Below are 27,338 nucleotides of genomic sequence, written 5' to 3' on the forward strand. Positions count from 1 at the left end.
CCTAAAAAAAAAAAAAGACCATTGAGAAAAAGAATGTCCTTTGTCAGATGCAAATGAGCATCTTCATTCTTTTATAATAAGATTAACTGGTACAGGGAAGCACCACTTAGGACATCAATGTAGAGCAGAAAGAGCTAAGCCAATGTCTTGTGCATGTTCAGAATATTAAGCAATAGCAAGCAGATTTTTTGGAAGAAGGCCATATGTCCCAATTAATATAGCTTTATACAGGTCATTCTTACAAAGATTCACAAATGTGGAATTCTACCTAAATTTTAGAGGGACTGATTTATATTCACTGTGATAGTGGCCTTTTTTCCCCCTCACAAGGGTCCTGAAAATAAGATGCTAAAAACTCTAGAGATCACCAGTCATTTGTGGTTGAACCTGGCAGCAAGTAAGTAAATGTCAGTGCCAAGTATCACATAATTACCAGGGAAGTCAGTGTAGTGCACGTAGATGCTCTTTGTAGCTGCTCTCTCCTCTAATTGAGTAAGTACTTAAAGGGTTTTCCAGGGAAAACCCATGTATGGCCTAACCACAGGATACGCTATCAATAGCAGATCCACAGCCATAATGTTGGAAGTAAACACAGTGAACCGAGCTGGAAGCCTATGGCTCTCTACTTTTTGTAGTGATGGCGCTGAGTTACAAACTCCATGGAAAACTCATTTAAGTGGGCACTGTCATATCCCAAAACTTTTTATATATTGTTACTGATGAAAATGTAAAAACATTTTGTAATATGGTTGTTTAAAAAAAAAAGAATATTTAATAAAAAAAAATGGCTCCTGAAAATCCCACCACTAGGGGTTCCCATACCTACTGGGACACTAACTAGTCCTGTAGCAGCATTATACTGTTTAGTATACTGGATTATATTGCAGGTGAACAGCTTTAAAGTGAGGGGTCACTTACTAAAATCCATTGGTTAGATGCTGAGTTATGGTTATAAATGTTTTTATTTCGAATATGCCCCAGTGAGCATTGGCTCCTCTGAGCTCCTCTGTCTCATCTATATTCCACCCATGGCCTGCCCCTGGCTTAAAGGGGTATTCCGGGCAAACACATCATGCCCCCTCCCATAGACATGAATGGCGGGGGGCGTGGCGTGACCCAGAGGTTTCCGAAACTGGAGACGCAGGTGCTGCAGGGAGATCGCGGGGGGTCCCAGCAATCAGGCCCCCCGCGATCAGACATCTTATCCCCTATCCTTTGGATAGGGGATAAAATGTTTTTGCCCGGAATACCCCTTTAATTAGTGAAATTTTTACCTCTCGCCTCACTAAACCTGGAAGCAGGCAGGGGGAGGTGAGCATGTCTATATGCGCCACTGTAGCCTTGCTACGCCTGCCTTCCGGGTGTAGCGAGCGAGCAGTGCCTGTGCTCTGCTTAGAGAGCAGAGCGCTCATCTTTTCCTGCTGGCTCTCATGTCCTAGTGACATGAGAGGGAAGAATTTTAATAATAAAGATGGGAGCGGGCCAGTGAGTGAATATAGATGAGGGAGGGGAGCTCGGCCAGCTGGCCCCCCTGCCTCCAATGCGCGCTGGGGCGCATTAGCAATAAAACTATTTACAACCATAACTCTGCACCCTACAACGGATTTGAGTAAGTGACCCCTCCTTTTACAGCTCTTCATCCGCACTAAAGCCCAGTATACAGGGTTTAGTGCGGGTGAACTAGCTGTCAGTTTCTTTTTAAGTGAGCACCTTTTTCTTTTCTTTTCTTTCTTTTTTTTTCTTCTAAGTACACATTTTTTTTCTACTTCTATTCAGATAAATATATCATTGCCAAAATGTCAGATATAAAAATTCTTGGCTAAGTATGGTGGCATCATGAGACAGTTTGTAAGTTCTGTACAACCAGTGCCCAAATCATAGATAATTTGCTCATAAAAACAAAATGTAATGTGTAAAGTGGTATCATAACATCTAACAAATTCAAAAAAGAGAAAAGGCATTGACAGGAAGAATTGTTTGCGTAGCAAGATGGTTGTTAAAGGAAAAATCCAGCACATCCCATTGTCTGACATGTAATTTATTTGTTGGTTCTTGATCTGCTCTGCTTTTTCAGATGAAAGGGTGACAGCATTTTCCTAATCCCTTACATTGAAGGGAGCAAAATGAGTGTTATGGATATTAGATTTAAACTGTAGACATGCATAAAATTTCAAGAATTGTCAAGTCTGTTGAATTGCAATTTTAAAGCCGTATGGTGTGAGAATCACACAGCTCTTCTCCAAATATACAATAAAAAGAATAAAAAGATGCAGATTTTAAAGAGGTACTCCATTGAAATTTTTTTTTTTTAAATCAACTGGTGCCAGAAAGTTAAACAGATTTGTAAATGATATAGAAAAAAAGGGAAAAAAATGTAATCACCACATCAAGGCTAGTCTTAGGCAACCTGATACATGATAAACAAAAGGGGTTGAGATAAAATACGTGCTTTAATTTTCAACATCATAGATAAAATATTTAAACAAGTAAAATTAGATAAAAATGAAATAAATAATAATTATAAATAATAATGATAAAATAAAATAAAGCATCCACAGAAAAAATATGCAATTAGTATGGTGGTATATGCAAATTGCTGCCAAAACTTATACCACAGGGCCCTTGTGGAATTGTATAGTGTCCCGCACTGAAAATGAATGATAAATTCTAGTTTGTTAGGTAGTCCGTCATCTGATGGATCGGAATAGTGGAATGTCAATACACAATATCCAATATTATTCAGTATCTCCCAGTCCAAATAGATAAATATAATTACCGGCTGATGATGTTACCTGCGGCACATTTGTATCCTCAGGTCCGCATTCAGGACAATGGTATTCTGGTGTCGGGATGCTGGCATGCGTCCTCCGCGGCTGGTCTGTCTGCCACAGACCCGTAGTTACATGACACCTTAGATGACACCTTTGCAGTGTCCTGGCGATTGAGCCGGAGGTAGTGGGCTGCAGGCTGGGAGACTGCAGATGTTGCAAAAGGTAATTACCGGATAGTCCGTTCAACACAGATGGAAAAGTTCAGTGCAGACTAGTACACTAATGGCAGTTTGTTTGTGGATGCGTTAAATGCACTCTAGACGTGTTTCAGGGCTCTTAACCTTAACAAAGTGGCCCTTTCCTCAGTAGAGATGTAAGTCGATCTGTCTAGTAGATCCATATATGCACATTTTAATCAGAGTAAATGCACATAAGCTGTATGCTATGTAGAAAGCAAGAAATTGAATGGATTTGTGTCCAGCAGATAATGGTTACTATATTAACTGTGTGTAATTTTAGTAATTCATTGTAACAAACAAGTATATAATAAACATAGAACAATGAATGAGAAGATAAGAAAAACTGTCAATGATGAATAATAAATGAAAATAAAATGAGAATGAGGTAAAATTAAAAACAATATATAACGATAAAGATAAAAATAAAAGTAAAATGAAAATAAAAATAAGAATCAAAATAAAATGAAAATAAAAATTGAGGATGAATAAAAAATTAATAAAAAATTAAATAAAAAGAATAAAATATTAGTATTATTTTTTTTAATTTAATTTTTTATTAAATTTTTATATAATTTTTTTATTTTTTATTTAATTTTTAATTTTTATTTATTTTTTATTCTTAATTTTTATTTTCATTTTATTTTCATTCTTATTTTTGTTTTATTTTTATTTTCATTTTACTTTTATTTTTATCTTTATTTTTATTTGTATTTTTTATTTTATTTTGCCTCATTCCTATATTACTACAGTTAATATAGCATCCATTATCTGTTGGACACAAATCCATTAAACTCCTTGCTTTCTACATAGCATACAGCTTATGTGCATTTACTCTGATTAAAATGTGTATATATGGCTCTACTAGACAGATCAACTTACATCTCTACTGAGGAAAGGGCCACTTCGAACGGTTAGAGCCCTTAAACGCGTCTAGAGTGCATTTAACGCATCCACAAATGCACTGCCATTAGTGTACTAGTCTGCACTGAACTTTTCCATTAGTGCAACCATGTGTCTCTGACGTCAGACGCCACCAATCTACACGTGGTCCATGCCAGGACACTGCAAAGTTGTCATCTTGTAATCACAACTACATGCGGGGTAACTATGGGTCTGTGGCAAGCAGACTAGAGACGCATGCCAGCATCCTGACACTAGAATACCATTGTCCTGAATGTCTAAATAGTTAGGTAAAAAATGGGGGGGGCGCTCCCAGAGTGAAATGCATTGCAAAGTCTGTTGCCAGATCTTGCTGGTAGCTCGCCAATTGGGGTTGTGAGCTGTTGGATGAAAGCTGCTGCACTCTGACCGGGTCTGGGCTCTTATGCAAGAGCCAGTGGAGAAACGGGATAGGTAGCTAGGGGCTACAGAAAAGGCCGGTTAATTGGGGAGGCGCTGCTATTTGTATATAAAAGGACAGAGAGACTCAAGCCAGCACAGGTAAAACTAGTTTATTTAGCAAAAAATTTGGACAACGCATTTCGGCACTCTCAAGGTGCCTTCCTCAGGTCCAAAGAGTACAATACTGAAAGATAGTAAAAACAAGGGTATAATAAAGAGACAGGGTAGAGAATAGAGGTACAGTGGATGTACAGTGTGGGATAAGACAAATGTGTACATGATCTAAAATAGTTAAAAGATACAGTAAACTTAAGGGTAAAAAGTATGTGTATCTATGTTTGATTCGTTAAAATATATATGTAAAATGTATATGTAAAATACATATAAAAGTATGTGAGCGTAGCATTTTGTTGCTACATGTATAACAGCATTTGTTGCGATAGTGGGTGTATATAGATCACAGCTTGTGATCTCAGCTGAGGGTGATTGTTGGTGTTAACGGTGTTACCAAGGTCCCGGGTGGACCTGAGGTACCGTATCAACTCCACACCACAAGCCATCCTATGCATATGTTTAGACAGTGGTTGTTGGTAGGCCCATTGCTATATGGTTTTTCTAGAGTGCAGCTCTAGTGTGTGTAAAAAATGAATATACAATTTCTACGGATAAATTGATAAGTAGTATGTAAAATGTGAGTACACAGTCAATTTATATGGATAAGTCGATATACAGGAGATTTGTAAGAGTAGATCAATAGATAAATAGTGTAATCAATAGATAGCCTTAGTATATGTAAACTATACAGAAACATACTCCAGCCAGTGAGGTGAATAGAACATCACTCATTCATAGAGTGGGGATTGGCCGGATGGTTGCAGCCAATCACCGCTCTCTGAGGGAAATATGAAGTGAGTGGCTGGTCCGAGTATAGTGCGGAGTGCAGGAGAAAGCCGCTCCGCATCTCTGCAGTAGACAGGACGATCGCATCGGGTGTCAGTAGTGATACCCGCTGTGATCTGTTCTTACCTGCAGGCACTACTACTCCCAACATGGAGCACACTCTGCTCCATGCTGGGAGCTGTATTACTGGCATTAATAGACAGATCACAGCGAGTGTAACTTCTGACACCTGTTGCGATCTGTCTATTAATGCAGGTACTACAGCTCCCAGCATGGAGCAGAGTGTGTTCCATGTTGGGAGTAGTAGTACCTGCAGTTAAGGAAAGATCACAGCGGATGTCACTCCTGACACCCGCTCTGATACTCCTGCATAATGTATAGGTGCGCCCGGCCGCTCTTCTATCGTCCCCTGCAGTACCGTATATATACACATACTAGATGAGTACCCAACGTTGCCTGGTTTTTCCTTCCTAATCCTTGTTGGGGAGGAAAATAAACAAAGGAGGAAGCTTTTGACTTCATATCCCATCCTCATATATTTTTGTCATATCCCGTCCTCCTATCCCGACCGCCTATCCCGACCGCCTATCCCGTCCTCCTATCACGTCCTCCTATCCTGACCCGTAATATGTGTACCAGGTATTGAAATATCTTCAGCCGTACGGAAGTTATGTGGGAACATACATTTCCCATTGATTTGCATGGGAATTTAAACAAAAACCCCGACCCTCACAAATGGAGGTAGTTGAGGGTTAAATTAACTATCCTATATTTTAAGTGGACATATAAGTAACATGTGACCAAGTATTATCGAAATATCTCCAGCCGTTTGGAAGTTATGCAGTAACATATAATTCCCATAGACTTGTATGGGACTTTAAACAAAAACCCTGACCCTGGCAAATGGGGGTGAGTAAGGGTTAAATTATCTATCCTATGTTTGTTGCTGACATATAAGTAATATGTGTGCCAAGTTTCATGTTAATATCTTTAGCCGTTTGGACGTGATGCTGGAACATACACACACACACACACACACACACACACACACACACACACACACATACATACATACACACATTGGGGGGTATTCATCAAGAGTGGTGGAGCTGAACGTCTTTTTACCCCATTAATTCATGTGGTGGAAACTGTGTATCTGCACCAGATTTATTACATGGTGCAGGGCATGTGATAAATCTGGTGCTGATCACATTTCTTACTTCAGTACTCCACTTTGTTGGGAGTATTAGTGCCTGCAGTTAATGAAAGATCACAGCGGATGTCACTCCTGACACCCGCTGTGATCCTCCTGCATAATGTATAGATGCGGCCAGACACTCTTCTATGGTCCCCTGCAGTGCCATATATATATATATATATATATATATATATATATATTTATATATATACACATACTAGCTGAGTACCCGACGTTGCCTGGTTTTTCCTTCCTAATCCTTGTTGGGGAGGAAAATAAACAAAGGAGGAAGTTTTTGACTTCATATCCCATCCTCATATATTGTTGTCATATCCCAACCCCATATCCCGTCCTCCTATCCAGTCCTCCTATCCAGTCCTCCTATCCCGACCTCCTATCCCGACCTCCTATCCCGACCTCCTATCCCGACCTCCTATCCCGACCTCCTATCCCGACCTCCTATCCCGACCTCCTATCCCGACCTCCTATCCCGACCTCCTATCCCGACCTCCTATCCCAACTTCCTATCTCAACCTCCTATCCCAACCTGTAATATGTGTACCAGGTATTGAAACATCTCCAGCCGTACGGAAGTTATGTGGGAACATACATTTCCCATTGATTTGCATGGGACTTTAAACAAAAACCCCGACCCTCACAAATGGGGGTAGTTGAGGGTTAAATTAACTATCATATAGCTTAAGTAGACATATAAGTAACATGTGACCAAGTATTATCGAAATATCTCCAGCCGTTTGGAAGTTATGCAGTAACATATATTTCCCATTAACTTGTATAGGACTTTAAATAAAAACCCTGACCCTGGCAAATGGGGGTGAGTAAGGGTTAAATCCCCTATCCTATGTTTGTTGTTGACATATAAGTAACATGCGTGCCAAGTTTCATGTTAATATCTTTAGCCGTTTGGACGTGATGCTGGAACATACACACACACATACACACACATTGGGGGGTATTCATCAAGAGTGGTGTAGGTGAACGTCTTTTTACCCCATTATTTCATGTGGAGGAAACTGTGTACCTGCAACAAATGTACTACACGGTGCAGGGCATGTGATAAATCTGGTGCTGATCACATTTATTACTTCAGTACTCCACTTTGTATGGTGATTCCTCTGCGACTTTTTGTGCGACTTTTTATCCCGTGCGACAAAACATGTGACTTTTTAATTATGCTGTCAACAGTCAGTTTTGTCAGGGCTGGTGTAGATTTGTGCCTAATTGAGCGCAGTTGCGACAAACTGAAAAGTCTAATTTCATGAATTCCTTACCACTGCATGATATCAACTGAAATCATGACTTGGTATGTTCCTTTTGAAAAACCTTCTAAAGCAAAAGTCGCAATGAAAAGTCTAAAAACCGCATCTGAGACAAACTGTGAGACAAATGTACACGACAAAACCAGGGTAAAACCAATGATAAATTCCACCCATTGAGTTTTATATATAAAGATTCCTATTTCCCACAGAGTTGTGATTGGCTGGAACCATCTGGCCAATCACAGCTCTCTGTAGGAAATATGAATATGTGTATCGCATCTATACATTATACAGGAGAATTGCAAGGGGCGATCTGTCAATTAGAACAGGTACTACTACTCCCATCATGGAACAGTGTGTTCTATGCTGGGAGTAGTAGTACTACCTAAAAAAAAAAAAAGGGAAAAACATACACACTACATTTTTATTATTGTCGGCTACATTTTTAGGTCCCCGCCCACATAAATTGATCCCTGTTTTAAAAAGTAATAAAAATTTTTTAATGGTACCCTACGAAATTCGATTAAAAAAGGTATCTCCAACACTTTTTTGGATCGCTAAAGTCCAAAAAAGAATAAAAACCGCCTGCAAAAACGCCAAAGTTAAAACCCACATATCGTTTTTCTTGGCGTTTTTTCACTCCCATAGACTTCTTTTGACAAAAAAATCGCCAGTGGCTCAACATACTGCGATTTTGGAAAACCGCCAAGGAGCTGAAAAACGCCAAAAAAGAGTGAAAAAACGCCAAAAGGATTAAAAAGACGCCAAAGTGAAAAACGCAAAGTGAAATAAGAATTTTGCGATTTCTCATTGATTTACAGTTAACATCTGGCCCGCAGTGATTTGTGGCTTAAAAAACAACATGCGGCAGAATTGGCATTTTTCTTTGTGTTTTTCCCAAAAAAACTAAAAAAAACAAATAGAAACTTAGCCTTAATGTCTTTGCTGTCTGACCACAGTGCTCTCTGCTGACATTTCTGTCTGTCTCAGGAACTGTCCAGAGTAGGAGCAAATCCTCATAGCAAACCTCTCCTGCTCTGGACAGTTCCTGAGACAGACAGACAGGTGTCAGCAGAGAGCACTGTGGTTTGACAGGAAAGAAATTTAAAAAGAAAATAACTTGCATACAGCAGCTGATAAGTGCTGCAAGGATTAATATTTTTTTTAATAGAAGTAATTTACAAATCTGTTTAACTTTCTGGCACCAGTTGATTTAAAAAAAAAAAAAAAAAAAAAGTTTTTCACCGGAGTACCCCTTTAACTGTTTATTCATTCTTGCTCTCTATCTCTCACATATATGCTATTACCAAAACTAGGTTGAGGTGGGGGGCATATATAGCAAGAATTAAGAAAGAATTTGTCATATTTAGGCACAGTGGGGGATATTTATCAAAGTTGTCTATGTCCCGCATCAATATAGACCAAACTACAGAGGGTTAGTCTGGTCTATTGTGCACCTAATTTATCAAATGGCGCACGGCTCTTGATAAATTCTGTGCACAGACTGCATGATCTATGCTTTAGTCTATATTTAAACCTGCTCCAGCATGGTCTGACATTTCGGCGTACTTTCAGCCTATGCGACTTGTCGCTGAAAAGTCGCTTTTGATAAATTCAGCACCAATGCATTTTTCAATGCATTTCAGTCTAAAATAGACTTGCATGCATCATGTTCTAAAAATCCTCTAGAGCAAAAGTCGCAGAAAAGTCGCACAGATTTAGACTGCGACTTTCTGTGCGACAAATTTAGACAAGAAAAACCAGTCTAAATCCTTTGATAAATCTCCCCCATTGACTATGGTCTTGGCTGTGTCAAAGTATATTTTATCTTTACTATTTAAAATGTAGACTTTTAGGAAGTTTAGGTGGGTTTATAGACCAAATAAGGGAGCTGGGGTGAATAGGCAATATCCACAACTTCTCCACTTCAGTCCATTTATTAAACGCTATAAACGTAGTCCATGATGGTATTCTACGTAGATGCGTAGCTAAATAATACCTGTAGAGATCTGGTACTGCCAAACCTCCAAATTTTTTCAGTGTTGTGAGGACTGAGATGGAGATTCTGTGGTGCCCACTCTTCCATATAAATTTCAAAAACAAGGTTTGTAACTTTTTCAGAAAGCCTTTCGTTACCGAAACTAGTATAGTTTCGTAAAGGTATAGGATTTCCGGAAGGATGGACATTTTTATAGCCGCTACGCGCCCTAACAGAGATAAGGGAAGAGAGGCCCATTTCTCTAAGAGGAGTTTCACGTTTTGGATAGGGGGGGGGGAATTATGTTTGAAAAGAGATGTATAGGTAGGTGTAAGTTTAATTCCCAAATATTTAAGGGAAAATTTTTGCCATTTATAAGGGAAATTCAATTTTAAGGAAGCGCCTCAGTCTTACTTGTATTCATTTTGTATCCAGATAATTCAGAATATAAATTTAGCGTTGAATGTACATTGGGTAAGGAAATATGGGGATTAGTTAGGGTCAGCAATACGTCGTCTGTGAAGAGGGAAACTTTAAACTGTCTAGAATTTATCTCAATGCCTTGAATATCAGGGTTAGATCGGATATATGATGCCAGTGGTTCGATGCTAAGGACAAATAAAAGGGGGCATAGGGGGCACCCCTGTCTGGTCCCATTAGAGCTAAAAAATGTAGGAGAGGTGGCATGTAAAAGACGGACTGGTGCTGAGGGGTTCGTATATAGGCCGGAGACAGCAGAAAGAAACGGACCTGAAATACCATACGCTTCCAAGGCTAGTAGTAAAAACGACCAATCTATTCTATCAAATGTCTTTTCCGCATCTAGGCTCAGAATGAGTCCCTGAGTCTTAGTTTTGTTTAATACGTCAATAAGGTCGATGTTTCATGTCCCGCTTGATCCAGAGGTTTTCCTTTTGAACTTAACACCTGTAAACCTAAATAAAGCTCTCTTAAATTGTTGTTATCCATATTGACAGCATCAAAATGTGTAATATCTCAATGGTGGAATTCCCCTAGAGCTCCCCCTATGTCGAGTCTCCTGGACAAGATTAGGGATATACGTAGAATGGAGCACATGTCAGCCATTATTGATAATACCTTACATCTTTTTGATAAAATATGGAGGCCATGGGACCTCACTGATAATGCTTAACTTCTAGACCTCTTTTTCTTCCCTTTGGAGAAGTTCTCGTGCACGGCCGTGCGGGCTTCTAATATCTTTACTGCTCTTACTCCTTATTCTTTTTCTTTTGTCTCTTTCTTGTTTTTGTTCTTATAATTTGGCTTAGATTTTCCCTATATTGTTTTTTTTTCTTTTTTTTTTCTTCTATTTTTCTGTTATGCTTTAAGTATACTCACCACACAGTAGACCAATTTTATACCAGTACCGATTTTGCAAGTGCCTACTACTGATATATGCATCTTCATGTCTTTGAATTTAATCGACAGTGATGCAACATTATGTATGTCATATCCCTTTTGTTTTTGTTGTTTTAATTTTACCCCTGTATTTTATACTTGAATATCTCTCGCTTTTCACTTTGTATGGGAAAAAATGTGAAAAAGTTTATAAACAGTTTAAAAAGAAAAAAAAAAATGTAGACTTTTTTTTTGCCTTGAAGCCTACTCTTTCACTACATAAAAACTCTAAGTCTAAGTGTCCGTTCACATCTGTGTATTTTTGCTGCATATTTGCTGCCCATTAACTTCAATTGGTAGGACTAGCATCTGCAGCAAATCTGCAGCAGAAAATATGCATGTGTGAAAGGGCCTTAATACAGATGTGTTAAGTCTTCTGCATAGGCCTTTTCTGTTTTAATCCATGCTGATTGTTACTAAATGTTCTGATCATTGTTTTGCAGTGTGGTTGTGTCTGGATGCTCCTGGTTCTCTGTGTGTTCCTGTATACCTTGATATGGTTGTATGTCACCTTGATCCTGAAAAATGATATACACAACTTCAATGAGTAAGTAGCATTCTCAGTATTTTACAGACTGTATATTTGCCTGCCAAAATGATAGGAATATTCTGCAGAAAGTGCTGATTATTTTTTTTTATTATTATTTTTTAAATAGGGAGATATTCCGTCTCGTAGGTGTTTGGCAAGACTGGTCTGTCATCTTCATTACAGTGGCTGCTGTGCTGGCTTCATACAGCTTTGTCCTCCTTGTACGTTTGCTTTTTAATAGAGTTTTATAACAGAGAAAAGTTCTGGTCACTAAGAGTGAAGGAGGGCCAATCATAGGATCATGGACACCTGGGTGCAGGATTATTATTGGTTTGGTGCCCTCTAGGTGAGCTTGGCCAATTTATTACCCCCTCCCCTTTACAAACGACAACATTATACAAGATAAGCAGTAGATGAAAACCGCACTCACCCGTCAGTAGTGCACCGATGCTTTATTTCAAAAGAACCGTGGACATGAACACAAGACAGCAGGATATCGGCAGGAACGCCAGGGCACACACACGTGTATACAAGATAACATCACAAAAAAAAAACAACTCTGGGGAAGGCAAGGATTCCAAATTCCAAATAATATACAAAAACCAAGGGCACGATGGCCCAGGGCACTAAATCCCCTTCTTAAACCTATCCTATAAAACTTGACTTTCCTTTATCAATATTAAAATATGAGGCAAACATGTTCCTCCTGAGGACAGTACTGGTATACCGAAACATGTAGAGGGGGCAATCACTGGTTTTTAAAGTTGCTGACACTGAGCTCTAAGATCACATTGAGTACTACAGACTCAATTGTGATAAACATATTGATCCTGATCGATAATACAAAATATAAATAAGCACAGTGTACAGCAAGTACTTTTAAACAATTTTTGTTGGTCACCAAATATTTAATATTGATAAATGAAAGTCAAGTTTTATAGGGTAGGTTTAAGAAGGGGATTTAGCATCTCGGGCCATCGTGCCCTGAGTTTTTGTATATTATTAACATTATACAAGCACATAAAATTCCTAATAAGAAAAGACTATGGGGGGAATTTATTAAGCTCCTACGCCTACTTTTTAGGCATAGAAAACGTGCATATTTTTACACCAGTCATGATTATTTTTTAAATAGTGGATGTGACTGGGGTAAAAGAGTTGTGGCCTAACCTCAAACCTGATTATTATATTACACTGCAGCTGTAGCTTAAAGGAAACTGAGAGGCTGTCCTAGAGATGTGAGAATGAATAAAAAAAATTAGATAGGCGGGCATAGTGTAGCATACAGGGCTGGGACAGGGGACCTTGGCAAGCTGGCTCCCCACCTCCATCGTGCACTGAACAGAATTAATATTCTAGCAACGGGGGCGATATCTTTAAAACCAATTGTGAACCAATTTTTAGTAAGTGATACCTAATTTTTCTGACAAACACTATAACCGAGTGTATTTGGTTTAGTGCCGTGAACAGCCTGTCAGTTATACTTTAATGAATGGTCCAAATTGTCCAAACGCCATTTATCTATAGATATAAAACTATTTGCAAAACCATTTTTAATCTTCAGTCCTCCCTCTAAAACTCACCAGAAGCCAGGGCCTTAAGAGGTGACTGGCAGTAGCTGAAGGGACAGGAGGTCAGACAGAGTGGTCTTCTCTGCAGGAGGGGGACATCATGCATGGAGTGTATATCCTGATTTATCTTCATCAGTGTTTTCTATGAAGAGTTTGGCAGGGATTATAGGACCATTACAGCACATGGCAGTGAGACAGTTCCTCATTGGTTCAAAGTTCATGCCCCCTGACATCAACCAATAGCCTAGAATTCCTGCCAAACTGTTTATAGAAAATACTACCTAAGGTGCTGTAAATTATTACAAGCACTTAATGTGAGGTCTGGCTGACACCCTAGGAGCTGTCAGAGACATTCTTTTTTTTTTTAAAGGAAGCAGAGTACTAACATGGTATCAGCCAGCCACTTGCTGCAAGCTCACATCTTTGAGGCGTCTTCCGCATAAAGAATCCTTGAAGAAGAGACACAACATCTCACAGGCAAAAGAGGAGGTGGAATCGGGCAGTATTCCTAATACAAGATTGGCGCCACAGACAGAGCTCAGAGCACACAACATCCTGCCATTACCCATTTGTATTGAGAGGTAGGGGCAACCCGCTCGCCACCCTTAGCTTTCTCTGCTACCCTGGCACCTGGGTGCAGTGCACCCAATTCACCTGCCCAGGATCGGCCTAAGTGAAAGCATTTGGCAGTTTTTGAAACTCACATTTATTTCACCGGGAAGAAACCAAACCTGTGCATCCTGTTCTCTCTGTGTGAGGAGGAGGACTAAACTGGTCTTACTAAATCTCTCATATTTAAAAAATTAAACAGGACCTATCACCACCAAGGTAGGGAGGGGATAAAAAGAACTAATCATAGAGAAATCATCTTTGAAAGCATTAGGCTAGGTTTACACTATAGAATTTCCAACCAAATTTTGTCCATTTCACAACACTTACCACATGGGGAGATGGCCGAGAGAATTTAAAGCTCCTTCGGTCCCTAGCCCCAGTTTCCATGGCATATATTTAGTATCGGTTTACATATATTTAGTATCGCCATGTCTTAACAACATGAAAAATAAAATGATTTTATTATTTAAGTGGAAAAGTGTAAAAAAAAATAATAATAATAATAATGCCATAATTGCAGTATTCTGTTAATCCGGCTCCGAAAAAGACAAAAGAAAACAGTCAAAAAGTCATATGCATTCTAAAAGATAAAAACTCTAAGTTTTTCTATAAAAAAAATTAGCCCTGACACATGGATTTTGTAATGTGGCAACACTTATCATTATTATTATTATTATTTAAAGGGGTACTCCGGTGGAAACCTTTTTTTTTTAACCCCTTAAGGACGCAGGGTTTTTCTGTTTTTGCATTTTCATTTTTTCCTCATCAACTTCTAAAAATCATAACGCTTTCAATTGCACTTAAAATTCCATATGTTGGCTTATTTTTTGCGCCACCAATTCTACTTTGCAGTGACATTAGTCATTTTACTAAAATATCCAAGGCGAAGTGGAAAAAAAATTCATTGTGCTACAAAATTGAAGAAAAAATGCCATTTTGGGGGCTTCCGTTTCTACGCAGTGCATTTTTCGGTAAAAATGACATCTTACCTTTATTTTGTAGGTCCATACGGTTAAAATGATACCCTACTTATATAGGTTTGATTTTGTATTACTTCTTTTTTTTATGGGAAAAGGGGGTGATTCAAACTTTTATTAGGGAATGTGTTAATTGATCTTTATTAACTTTATTAGTGTAATCGGCGGTCGATTGCTAAAGCCTAAATTTTAGGCTTGGAGCAATCAATCGCAGATTGGATGTGACTGAGGCAGGTGAGGGGACCTCCACTCACTTTCACAGCGATGGTCCAGATCAGCCCGACGGAGCTGCCGGGAAGCTTTTACTTTAATTTTAGACGCAGCAATCAACTTTGAACGCCGCGTCTAAAGGGTTAATAGCACGCGGCACAATGATCGGTGTCGCACGCTATTAGCCCAAGGTCCCGGCTGTCATTAGCCACCAGGACCGACCAGGTATGATGCGGGATACTGGTACGCCCTGCGTCCTTAAGAGGTTAAATGAACTGGTGCCAGAAAGTTAAACAGATTTGTAAATTATTTCTATTTAAAAAATCTCAATCCTTTCAGTAGTTATTAGCAGCTGTATGCTACAGAGGAAATTCTTTTATTTTTGAATTTCTTTTTTGCCTTGTCCACAGTACTCTCTGCTGACACCTCTGTCCATGTCAGGAACTGTCCAGAGCAGCATAGGTTTGCTATGGGGACTTTCTCCTGCTCTATTTATTAATATATATATATATATATATATTTAATTAAATCTATAATTTAAATTAACCGGTTGCCGTCTAAGGATGAGGCAGCTCGTCCTGAGACAGCAACCATTGTATGGTGCGGGCTCCCGACTCGAACCCGCGTCATGCTGGACCCCAACTGATTCCTGTAGATGGGGGGGCGGCGTTAATAGCCGACATGCTGCTATTTCCGCGGCTGGCTATTAACCCTTTAGATCGCCGCTGTCAAAGTTGACAGCGGTGTCTAATGGCACATTTAAACCATCCCTGGATCGCCCCCTCCCCCTCACCCGTAGCGCCCTCCCCCTCATCCACTGCTGAGGTAGCCGCAGGGCTTACCTCACGTCCCATGCCGGCTGCTGCTCTGTGAATGATTAAGCCTGGCAGGACCAGGCTTTATCAATCGAGCGCAGAGCACACGGATCAGTGTGGTTCTATGAAACCACATTGATCTGTATGAGGAATCTAATGATTCCTCTTAAAAGTGTAAAAAAAGTTGAATAAAAAGTTTGAAAAAACACCATTAACCCCTTCCTTATTAAAAGTTGAAATCACCTCCCTTTTCCCAAATTCCATATAAAAATATGTAATCATAATAGAAATAAACATATCTGGTATCGTCGCGAGCATAAATGTCCGAACAATAAAAATATATTGTTAATTTAACCGCACGGTCAATGGCGTACATGCAAAAAATTCCTAAGTCCAAAATAGCGTATTTTTGGTCACTTTTTATATCATGAAAAAATGGAGAAAAGGCAATAATATTCCACTGCATCATTTCTTGGTGAAAAATTCCAAAATTTCATGAACATTTTGAAAATTTTGCATTTTTCTAAATTTGAAACTCTCTGCTTGTAAGGATAATGGATGTTCCAAATAAATTATATATTGATTCACCTCTACAATGTGTCTCCTTTATGTTGACATCATAAAGTTGACATGTTTTTACTTTTTGAAGACATTAGAGGGCTTCAAAGTATAGCAGCAATTTTCCAAATTTTCACGAAAAATGTAAAATCTGAATTTTTCTTGGACCAGTTCAGTTTGAAGTGGATTTGACGGGCCTTCATGTTAGAAATCCCCCATAAATTACCCCATTATAGAAACTGCACCCCTCAAAGTAGTCAAAATGACATTCGTAAAGTTTAATGTTTTAGGTGTTTCACAGGAATAGCAGCAAAGTGGAGAAGAAAACTCAAAATCTCTATTTTTTACACTAACATGTTCTTTTAGCCCCATTTTTTTCATTTTTACAAGGGGTAAACGGGAAAAAAAGCCCCCCAAAATGTGTAAACCAATTTCTCTTGAGTATGGAAATACCTCATATGTGGATGTAAAGTGCTCTGCTGGCGCACAACATGGCTCATGAGGGAAAGAGCAACTTTGGGATTTTGGAGAGAAAATTTTGCTGAAATATTTTTTGCGGGGCATGTTGCATTTAGGAAGCCCCCATCGTGCCAGAACAGAAAAAAAAAACACATGGCACGCTATTTGTGAAACTAAACCCCTCAAGGAAAATAACAAGGGGTACAGTGAGCCTTAACACCCCACAGGTGGTTGACAAATTTTTGTAAAATTTGGACGTGAAAATGAAAAATGAGATTTTTTTTCACTAAATTGCTGGTGTTACCCTAATTTTCATAATGACTAATAGGACAAAATTCCCCCATAAATTTGTAACAGCATTTCTTCTGGAAATACCCCACATGTGGATGTAAACTGCTCTCTGGGGGCACACAACAGGGCTCAGAAGAGAAGGAGCACCATTGGGCTTTTGGAGAGATAATTTGACTGGAATGGAAATCGGGGCCTTGTGCGTTTACAAAGCCCCCATGGTGCAAGAACAGTAGACCCCCCCCCACATGTGACCCCGTTTCGGAAACTACACCCTCACTGAATGTTATAAGGGTGCAGTGAGCAATTACACCCCACTGGCGTTTGACAGATTTTTAGAACAGTGGGCTGTGCAAATGAAAAAAAATATTTTCCCCTTGCTCTGCCTGCGCCTTACCATATTTTTGGTTGTGGGCAATTTCGGAGGTGTGGCCGCACCGCAAGGTACGATGTCTTCTTTTTTCTCTTTTACTTATGGACTTATCTGTTACTCTTTCTTTCCTCTTTTTCCTCTCCTTGTTGTTCCCTGTATTTTATTTCTTACCCTTTTGCTTCCTCATCTACAACTCCCCTCCCCACCTTTCCTTTCCTGTTTTCCTTTTTCTTTTTCTTTATTATACATGGAGTATTGCTTCCCTCACACCTGATTTTGATGCCATATTTATTTATTTAAATTTCTGTTTGCCCTAATATAATATTGGCTATTTATCCTTTTTGCACTCCTCTGTTATTGCCATGTTTTTGTCTTATGTGAGAAAAATAAAACTTCTTATTCTGAAAAAAAATTAAAAAAAAATTACATTTTTCATTTGCAAGGGCCACTATTCCAAAAATCGGTCAGACACCTGTGGGGTGTAAGTGCTCACTGCACCCCTTGAGGGGTGTAGTTTCCAAAATGGGGTCACATGTGGATGAGTTTTTTTTGTGTTTATGTCAGAACCGCTGCAACCATCAGCCACCCCTTTGCAAATCACCAATTTAGGCCTCAAATTTACCTGGTGCGCACTCACTCTGAGCTCTTTACATCCACATATGGAGTATATATGTATTTAGGAGAAATTGCGTTAGAAATTTTGGGGGTCTATTTCTCTTTTTACCTAATACATTTTTTTTACACTAACATGCTGGTGTAGACCCCAACTTTTCCTTTCCATAAGGGGTAAAAGAAGAAAAAGACCCCCAACTGTTTTAACAAAATTTCTCTCGAGTACGGAAATACCTAAATTGTTGCGTTGAAATATGACAGATGAGAGAGCATCTGAGGCCTATATTAGGGATTTGTATAGGGGCATTGAAAAAGCAAAAATACCCAACTGCCTCCAGCTGTTGCAAAACTCCAAGCATGCTTGGACAGTGAATGGTTGTCCGACAATGCTGGGATTTGTTGTTTTGGAACAGCTGGATGCTCAGTTTTGGAAACAGTGCCGTATGATCCATTTTTTATTTTTATTTTGGGGGAGGGGAGGTAACTGTGTAAGGGTGTGTGTATATCTAGTGTTTTACTGTTTATTTTGTGTAAGTGTAGTGTTTTTGGGGGACATGCACACGGTTGGGTTTACAGCGAGCGAAATGTGCCTCAGCTCAAACTTGCAGCGTGATACTCACTGTGTAAGCCCCCACCCATGTAAATGTACCCTGTAACCTCAAGCTGTTGCAAAACTACAACTCCCAGTATGCACTGACAGACCATGCATGCTGGGAGTTGTAGTTATGCAACAGCTGGATGCAAACCACTACAACTCCTCTTGTGCATGCTGGGAGTTGTAGTTATGCAACAGCTGGAGGCACACTGGTTGGGAAACACTGAGTTAGGTAACAGACTAACTCAGTGTTTCCACACCATTGTGCCTCCAGCTGTTGCAAAACTACAACTCCAAGAATGCATTGACAGCATGCCACTGCAACTCCCAGCATGCCCTTTTGTTGTCTGTGCATGCTGGGAGTTGTAGTTATGCAACAGTAGCTCTTGCATAAGTACAACTCCCAGCATCCACAGACAGCCAAAGTGAATGCTGGGAGTTGTAGTGGTGTGCTTCCAGCTGTTGCTTAACTACAATTCCCAGCATGCCTATTGGCTGTGCATTCTGGGAGTTGTACTTAAGCAACAGCAGGAGCCCTGCTTCTGCTCTCTGCCACTGCCACCAGTCCTGGGGTTCCAATCCCGTCACTGACATTAGGGAACAGGGGTCCCCACTGCTGGAGTACACTGCCAGCACCCACTCTTACACTCTGGACTAGAGGCAGAGCGGTTTCCGTAAGTGGCACCGCCCAGAATAAGCCCTGATTGGTTGGCCTGTCCCGGTCAACAAATCAGGGTGATCATGAGGTGGCACCAGTGCCACATCACTCCTGCTGGGCAAGGGTGATTGGTGCTGTCTAGCACCAGTCACCCTTATTTTCCAGGTCACTGGAAACCTGAATGACCCAAAATCGCTGTGATTCCCCAGTCAGATTTCACTGGCGAATCGCTGCGATCACCGACATGGAGAGGGTCTCAGGACCCCCCTAGGCACTGCTGAACGATTTCAGCAGGCAGCCTGTTCGGATCACCGCCCGGTGTGCAGTGGTGACCGGAAAACCAGATGGCGTACAGGTACGCCCCTGGTCCTTAAGTCCCAGGATGCGAGGGCCTACCTGTACGCCCTTCGTTCTGGGGGGGGGGGGGGTTAATGTTTCTATTATTGCAATGTAGGGAGAATAAAATCTATAAATTTGGTATTACTGTAATTGTGCTAACCCAGAGCATAATGCTGCAATTATATTTTTACCATACAGTGAGAAAGTGAGAACCATTAATTTAAAATGCAAAAAATAAATACATTTTTTTCCATTTGACCAGCAAAAAAAAGTTAAATTAACCAGTAAAATAGATTAACCCAAAATCTTTAAGTCAAAACAAGCCCTCGAATGGCTTTTTTTGACGTTAAGATAAAAAAGTTACAGCACTTGGAAGGCAACAATGATAAAAAAAAAAGGGCACTAAGGCCCTAAAGGCATGGCAGGGGAAGGGGTTATTCTGTGATAAAATTACATTAATTGACTGACTTAAAATGGAAGAAGCTTTGAAGCTGTTTACCTATAGTTAAGACATTTTATTGGTGTTTTGTTTAATGTAATGTGTGTTTTATTTGCACATACATTCATATAGAAAGTCCAGTGGCCTGCTGCATACAGTACATGTCATGCAAGCCTAAACACATACAGCTCCATATAGCACAGTCCCTGAGATTTCCTTTGAAGAAACGTCAGCTCTTTTAATGGTGAAACAAGTAGCTGCAGCTTCTAACTACTAGAAGCCCTCCTAGTTTGTTTTTTTATGACTCATTCCTTTCAAAATGTGCGTCAAGCAAATTAATGAATTACTTCCTGCAAAGAAAAGAACAATCTTTTTTATTTTTTAAATTGCTTTAAGGCAAAATGAAGTAACCTTACCTGTTCTGTTTTCTGCTTCCACTAGTCTACCAGCTATGTGCTCTCTACCTGTATAGTATCTAGGGCAACAGCGCCTAAAAAAAAGCTGATGCTATAGAGTGAATGAAAATTACGGGTGCATTTTTTTCTCTAAGGGTATGTTCACACTGAGGAATTGGGGAGGAATTGAAGAGGAATAATTTTGGTCAGGAAAATGTTGAAATCTGCCATTTGCTGCTTGCTGCAATATTGAAGCACTCTCAATAGTAAAATTCCTCCAAAGCAACAAATAGAATGGCGCTGGACACACAAGTACAGAATAAGATAGTTCATTCACCCATGATGCAACGCGTTTCACAGATAGACTGCTTCATCAGGCAGTCTATTGAATACTATCTTATTCCGTCCTTGTGTGTCCAGCACCATTCTACTCCTGTTGTTGCATTGGAGGAATTTTACCATTGAGAGTGTGTCATTTGGATTTGATGTGGAGCGGCTGCAGGGGATAAGATGTTTGATCGCCGGGGGCCCGCTGCTGGGATCCCCGCAATCAAATTCTATGCAGGGCTGCGTCATCAGTCTCGGAAACCTTTGTTTCTGGGACTAGAGACGTGATGTCACACTACGCTCCCTCCATTCATAGACATGAATGGAGGGGGCATGGCGTGATGTTACGAAGGGGCGTGGCCTCATGTCTCCAGTCCCGGAAACAAAGAGGTTTAGGAGACTGGAGACGCAGCCCTGCATAGAATCCGGGTGCTGCACGAAGACCCCGGGGGGTTCCAGCGGCGGGCCTCCGGAGTTCAGACATCTTATCCCCTATGCTTTAGATAGGGGATAAGATGTATATGTCCGCAATACCCCTTTAAAGCAGAATAGAAGCTAAATTGAAGCAGACATTACAAGCAGAATTCAGAAGGAGAAGCAGTAAAGTATGTTGTGGAGGAAGTTCAGCCATTTCCGCTTGAATTCCACTTCAAACTGATTTCCTCAGGAAAAAAAACTCCAGTGTGCTTTTAGAAGCGGATTCCACCTGAAGAATGAACATGTTCTATCTTCAGATGGTAACAGAATTCAAAAAGGAAAAAATAGAATGGGATGGCTCTCTTATACTAAAACAACAGTGTGCAGACCGGACAACTAATAAAACACCAACCGCAGGTGTCTATAAAATAATAAATAGAAATAACATGATTGAGGTAGTAGTATATCAATAGCAAGCGTACCGCTCACCCAGTCGTTCTGGTTCTTGCAGCCGTGAATGCAGATTATGGGTGCAGACCGAGTTGTATCACGTTGGATCTCCTGGTTCTTGCAGCTGGACAAGCGAAATTACAGTGACTGGTGCAGACCTAGTGTCAGAAGCGTGGGGCTGAGCACAGAGCGATAATGATGATAATATGCTAGCGATGTCGCTCCTTTCCTGTGATCGTGCGCGCCTCCTGGTTCCTGTACTCACTAGCAGCGTGCAGACCTGAATGTATGCAGAGATGCCCGTAGTGATATTGGAGATTCCAGTTACGTTGTTGGGGTTCATGCTGGTTTGTGATAGCAATGAAAGAAATAAAAAAATATATATACATTTTTTGTCCTTGTGGCAGAGAAGTGCGGGACCAGGGAGTTAAATGGTATATAGCATAAACTTGGTATGCTGATATTTAGATGTGTTTAGGGACCTTCCTCAGTGAAATCAGCAAGCAGTAACAGCAGTAGTCGGGGTCTGAATGTCCAGGTCCTGGCCAATCACAACTTTTGACATGTCAAAAAAAATTTAAGTGACAGGTACACTTTAATTTTACAGTAACATACAATCTATATGTGTGGACACTAATGGATATTTTCAGCTATAAATCATTTTAAGCTATTAAAAAGATATCACCCCAGTCACTGCCCCACCCAAAAAATTCAAAGGATGAATGAAAGCACAATCTTACATCCCCATTCACAAATGAAAAAAAAAAATGCTACCTCAAAGAGGTATTCCCATTTCCATAACCAGTTTTAAAATTGTAGGGCATATAAAGTTATGGGCCCAAATTATAGATTCCTGTGGAAACAGGTGTAAATTCTCCTGTGGGGGTTGTTGTTGAGCTTTCCCTAAAAGGTATTTCCACGTACTGTATGTACATAGTGGTGAATATTTTGCACCTTTTAAAGCTTCAGGAGTTTGTAGTTGAAAATTTGTTGTATTGACTTACAAGTGGCTATGCGAGTTTGTTATATTTTATAAGGATTTTTCCTATGTTTTTCACAGTTTTTGCGTAATGAACTAGTTTTTTTTTTCAACACTAGATCGAAAGGAAATATTTAGATACATATATAAAACTTTATCTGACAGATGAACTGAGAAGTGATATTCTAATGTGAAAATCCTCAGTGATCCCCACTGTGACAACAAATAGAAAAATCGAATGCATTTTTACCAACTTTATCAACTGGAGGAAAAAACTCCGATTCAATAAGCTTAGCTAAAAGCAACTTTCAGACGTTGCCGGCATCTGCAGAATGTTGTGCTGCTGCCATCTGCTGGTCATACAGGAGGTTAGCAGTTAGCACTGAAGACAGTTTCATCCATGTTTCCTTTGTGTTCTGTTACTGCAGATACTCTCCTTGTGCCTGGTAGTGTGCTCCCAACCTCTCAGTCTACACTGGCTGCATAAGGTGAGGTCTCATTGTCTACTCACATGTTCTCCTCTTTCGTTTTGCTCTATTTTATCACTTACCTAACATGTTTTTTTCTTACACGTTAGGCCATCCTCTGTCTCTGTGTTGTTTTGGTTTCCCTTGGAATTATTGGCATTGATTTAAGGTGGAAAATAGAGTGGAAAGCAGTTGCCATCTCTTTGCAGGTAAGTGTGCAGCTTCTCATGCCCCGAGTACCATCCTGGCATTAGTAACTTCATTCAGCTCTGTCAAAGAACCTAGTACAGTAGATTTTGGCAAGTAACTGTAGCAAAACTATTTAAAATTGGGGTTGTTCAGTAATACATTATTATTAGTAGGCAATGTAATGGAGCAGAAATCATCATAAAATTGTGCTATTGGCATTTTCCTTTCATGTACAATGTATATGTGTATATGGACACAGCTTGTTCATCTCAGCCTAATACACTGAGGCTACTGTTTAGCAAGTAAATGTCTGACAGATCTTCCCAGTCTTTAAGCTGGAGACCTCTCTCCAGACAATGGTGCTCTGTTCGATCATGCCAACTTCTACGACTGCACACATTATTTTCACAAGCCCTGGAATGTATTTATGTGGCCTTTTTAATGCTACACTTCATGAATCTTGCTGTAACTGAATGCAGACCTGTCTGCGCGGTCAGTTCTTCTATTTCACTCTCCAAGTCTATGATTGCCTGGTTTACACATCTCCTGTAAATCTTGCACATCAATCCTTTTCCATGCTGCATCAATAAGATTAAAGCTGTTTCTTATTCTATTTAAATTTAAATTGGTCCAAAATCTTGTGGATATTTCTTAACTGCTTCTAGACTGGGCCCACTATCCTCTTCTGGCGACACACATTTTCATATTTTTAGTACATACGGATTTGAAAGATATAAAGTTTCTTCTCACTCAGGTATTCAAATAACGTTTGCCCATTTTTCCTTTAATACTGAAATGGGTTTTTTCCTTATGCCACTAAAGTGCCACTAAAATACTTTTTTTTAAATTGCACCCTCCTTCCATTTACAGTCATTTCTTTAAATTAATTTCATTTCTTCATTTTTTTAAACATTTTTCATATATATATATATATATATATATAGTCATAGTTTATCAGGTTGAAAGAAGGGTTCAACCTTTACCCTACCTGACTAGATTCCTTCCTGACTCCAATATGGCAATTTCCTGTCCTCATAAACTTAGTATCCATAACTTGTAATATTACTGTCATGATCGGTGGCAGGGAGAAGTGAGCCCTAAGCTGTTCCTAAGACAACTCTCCGTGCCTGCTTGCCTAGACACCCTAGCGGTGAATGACAACTTGGAGCCGGTCCCTTCCTGCGCTAAAGTGCTTTGGCATATAAGTCAACAAAACAAACAGAACTGTACATAGTCGGGGAACAAGTCAGGAGTTCAGAGGACACAAATCAGTGTTAATGTACAGAGGACACTTTAGATCAGTGATCATGTACACTATGATCAGTGATCATATACTAAAAACACTATGGATCAGTAATCATGAACACACTAGACACCCCACTCCAAACATGGAGGGGCATCAATACCAAAGCCAAATAGACTCCTAGCCAGCGGGCACTCCCCACCGAGTGATCAAGATAATAGCCTAGGAGGAAACAGAAATACTAAATACAAGCAAACACGGGTACAGGCACAAAACTAACTCCCTCCTAGAGTAGCAGGAATATACAGGACTGGCAAAAAGCACAGTGTGAATATGGACTAAAATATAAAGGAAAATTCAGAACGAACATACACAAATACTGAAACTCGATAAATGTACTAAAACAAAGCAGGCTAACATATATATATATATATATATATATATATATATATAACAGATAACCATGGTTAAAACTCAGACAAAAGGTGCATAAAGAAACATGACATGGTCAGCATAAATACATATCTAATTACCAGCAGCTGGATCCAGCAGAGCTTGGGTCTAAATAACCACACCCAAAATGCCATAGGCTGAGAGCATTAACTCTTCCCAAACCAGGGAGAATTAACACTGAAACTGTTCAGACACAAAACATGTCTGAACATGACCTATAACAGAAAAATGCAAAAACACAGAAACGGACATTACAATTTATATTTTTCCAGAAAAACATCCAGGCCCCACCTTGAACGTTACATAGTTTCACTGCTCTTACAGTAAAGAATCTGTCTGTAATTATGATGAAACATTCTTTCCTCCATATGTAGAGGATGCCCCCTTGTCATGTTTACTGGCCTAGGTATAAAAAGATCACTAGAGATCTCTGTACTGTCAATTCATATATTTGTACATTATGATCAGATCGCCCCTAAGACGTATTTTCTCTAAACTTAGTAACCCCAAGCATGATAACCTTTCTTGGTCCTGTAATCCTCCCATACCATGAACTACGTTGGTTGCCCTCCTCTGCACCCTTTCCAGTTTAGCCATGTCCTTATATACAGGTTCCTAAAATTGGACACAATACTCCATATGTTTTCTGACTAATGATTTATACAGAGGCAAAACTAAATTCTTGTCATAAGCCTCTATTCCTCTCTTGATCCCATGACTTTGGCAGCCTTGGCATTAGCTGCCTGGTGCTGGTCACTAAAGTAGAGTTTACTGTCTACCAGTACCCTCAAGTCCTTTTTGTAGAAATTTTACCTAATCTCTTATTGTCTAGCATATAATTGTATATTTTGTTTTTATGTCCCAAGTGCATAACAGTTCATTACATTCATCCACATTAAACTTTATTTGCCATGTCTGTGCCCAAGCCTCCAGCTTCCCAAGATCCCTCTGTAATATTATGTTATCCTCCTCTGTGGTGATCACCATCCCCAGTTTAGTGCCATCTGCAAATATACAGGGTGGGCCATTTATATGGATACACCTTAATAAAATGGGAATGGTTGGTGATATTAACTTCCTGTTTGTGGCACAATAGTATATGTGAGGGGGGAAACTTTTCAAGATGGGTGGTGACCATGGCAGTCATTTTGTAGTCGGCCATTTTGAATACAACTTTTGTTTTTTCAATAGGAAGAGGGTCATGTGACACATAAAACTTATTGGGAATTTCACAAGAAAAACAGTGATGTGCTTGGTTTTAATGTAACTTTATTCTTTCATAAATTATTTACAAGTTTCTGACCACTTATAAAATGTGTTCAATGTGCTGCCCATTGTGTTGGATTGTCAATGAAACCCTCTTCTCCCATACAGTTACAATGATAACTAATTTATATAGTTTTTATTTTTATTTTACTACTTTAAAAAAATTATAACTACATGCACCAAAATTTGTATGTTTAAAATTGTCATCTTCTGACCCCTATAACTTTTTTTTTTCCGTATATGCCCCATATAAGGGCTTATTTTTTGCACCGTCATCTGAAGTTTTTATCGGTACCATGATTGATGGGACTTTTTGATAGGGTATAAAAAGTGACCAAAAATATGCAATTTTGCACTTTGGATGTTTTTTTTTCTGTGTATGCCATTGACCGTGTGGTTTAATTAACATTTATATTTTTATAGTTCGGACATTTTCGCATGCGGCGATACCACATACCGTATGTTTATTTTTATTTATATATATATATGCGGTCCAGAACAGCTCCACTGAAATAACTGGCAGTATTTTCTCCCGGTTTAGATGCCGCGATCTCCTTTGATCGCTGCGCCTAAAGGGTAATACCGGACATCAGCCCGATCGGTGATGTGAACTTCTAGTTGTGTGTCCTGGTTGTTGATAGCAACCGGAACCCAGCAGGTATCAAGCGCACTCAGCTCCTGAGCGCGTTTCACATAACGGGAGCCAGCCATGGACGTAAATATACATCCGTGGTCGTTAAGGGGTTCAATATAAAGAATAGGGGTCTGTTTAGCATGGTACTTAATTCCTGCAAAACTCTGAGCTGGATTCTGTCTGTGATTTGTGTGTTTTAAAGTTAAGAAGGTGGCACCGCACTTCATGTTGGGTTAAACAGGTAAGATTTTCTGGGGAATGTAAATTATCCCTTCCCCTGTTATCTGACATTGGATATACAGTAGAGAAGAAGGCATTTAGAAGTCCAAAAAAGCAGCAGTCTTAAATGGGTAGTAG

The 27,338-nt window shown here is 39.6% G+C and overlaps 1 protein-coding gene across 10 annotated transcripts in view; it reads left to right on the plus strand.

Annotated features, from left to right (window-relative positions):
* GDPD2 (glycerophosphodiester phosphodiesterase domain containing 2) overlaps window positions 1-27,338 on the plus strand; it is a 182,164-nt gene that overhangs the window by 123,568 nt on the left and 31,258 nt on the right. For all 10 annotated transcript variants that reach the window (XM_056537825.1, XM_056537827.1, XM_056537829.1 and 7 more), the window contains 4 exons: window positions 11,570-11,673; window positions 11,783-11,876; window positions 23,158-23,217; window positions 23,307-23,405. In XM_056537825.1, coding sequence (XP_056393800.1) covers window positions 11,570-11,673; window positions 11,783-11,876; window positions 23,158-23,217; window positions 23,307-23,405 — 357 coding nt within the window. The remainder of the gene's footprint in view (window positions 1-11,569; window positions 11,674-11,782; window positions 11,877-23,157; window positions 23,218-23,306; window positions 23,406-27,338) is intronic.

The sequence above is a fragment of the Hyla sarda genome, chromosome 9 (assembly GCF_029499605.1).
Source record: "Hyla sarda isolate aHylSar1 chromosome 9, aHylSar1.hap1, whole genome shotgun sequence".
Classification (NCBI taxonomy): domain Eukaryota; kingdom Metazoa; phylum Chordata; class Amphibia; order Anura; family Hylidae; genus Hyla; species Hyla sarda.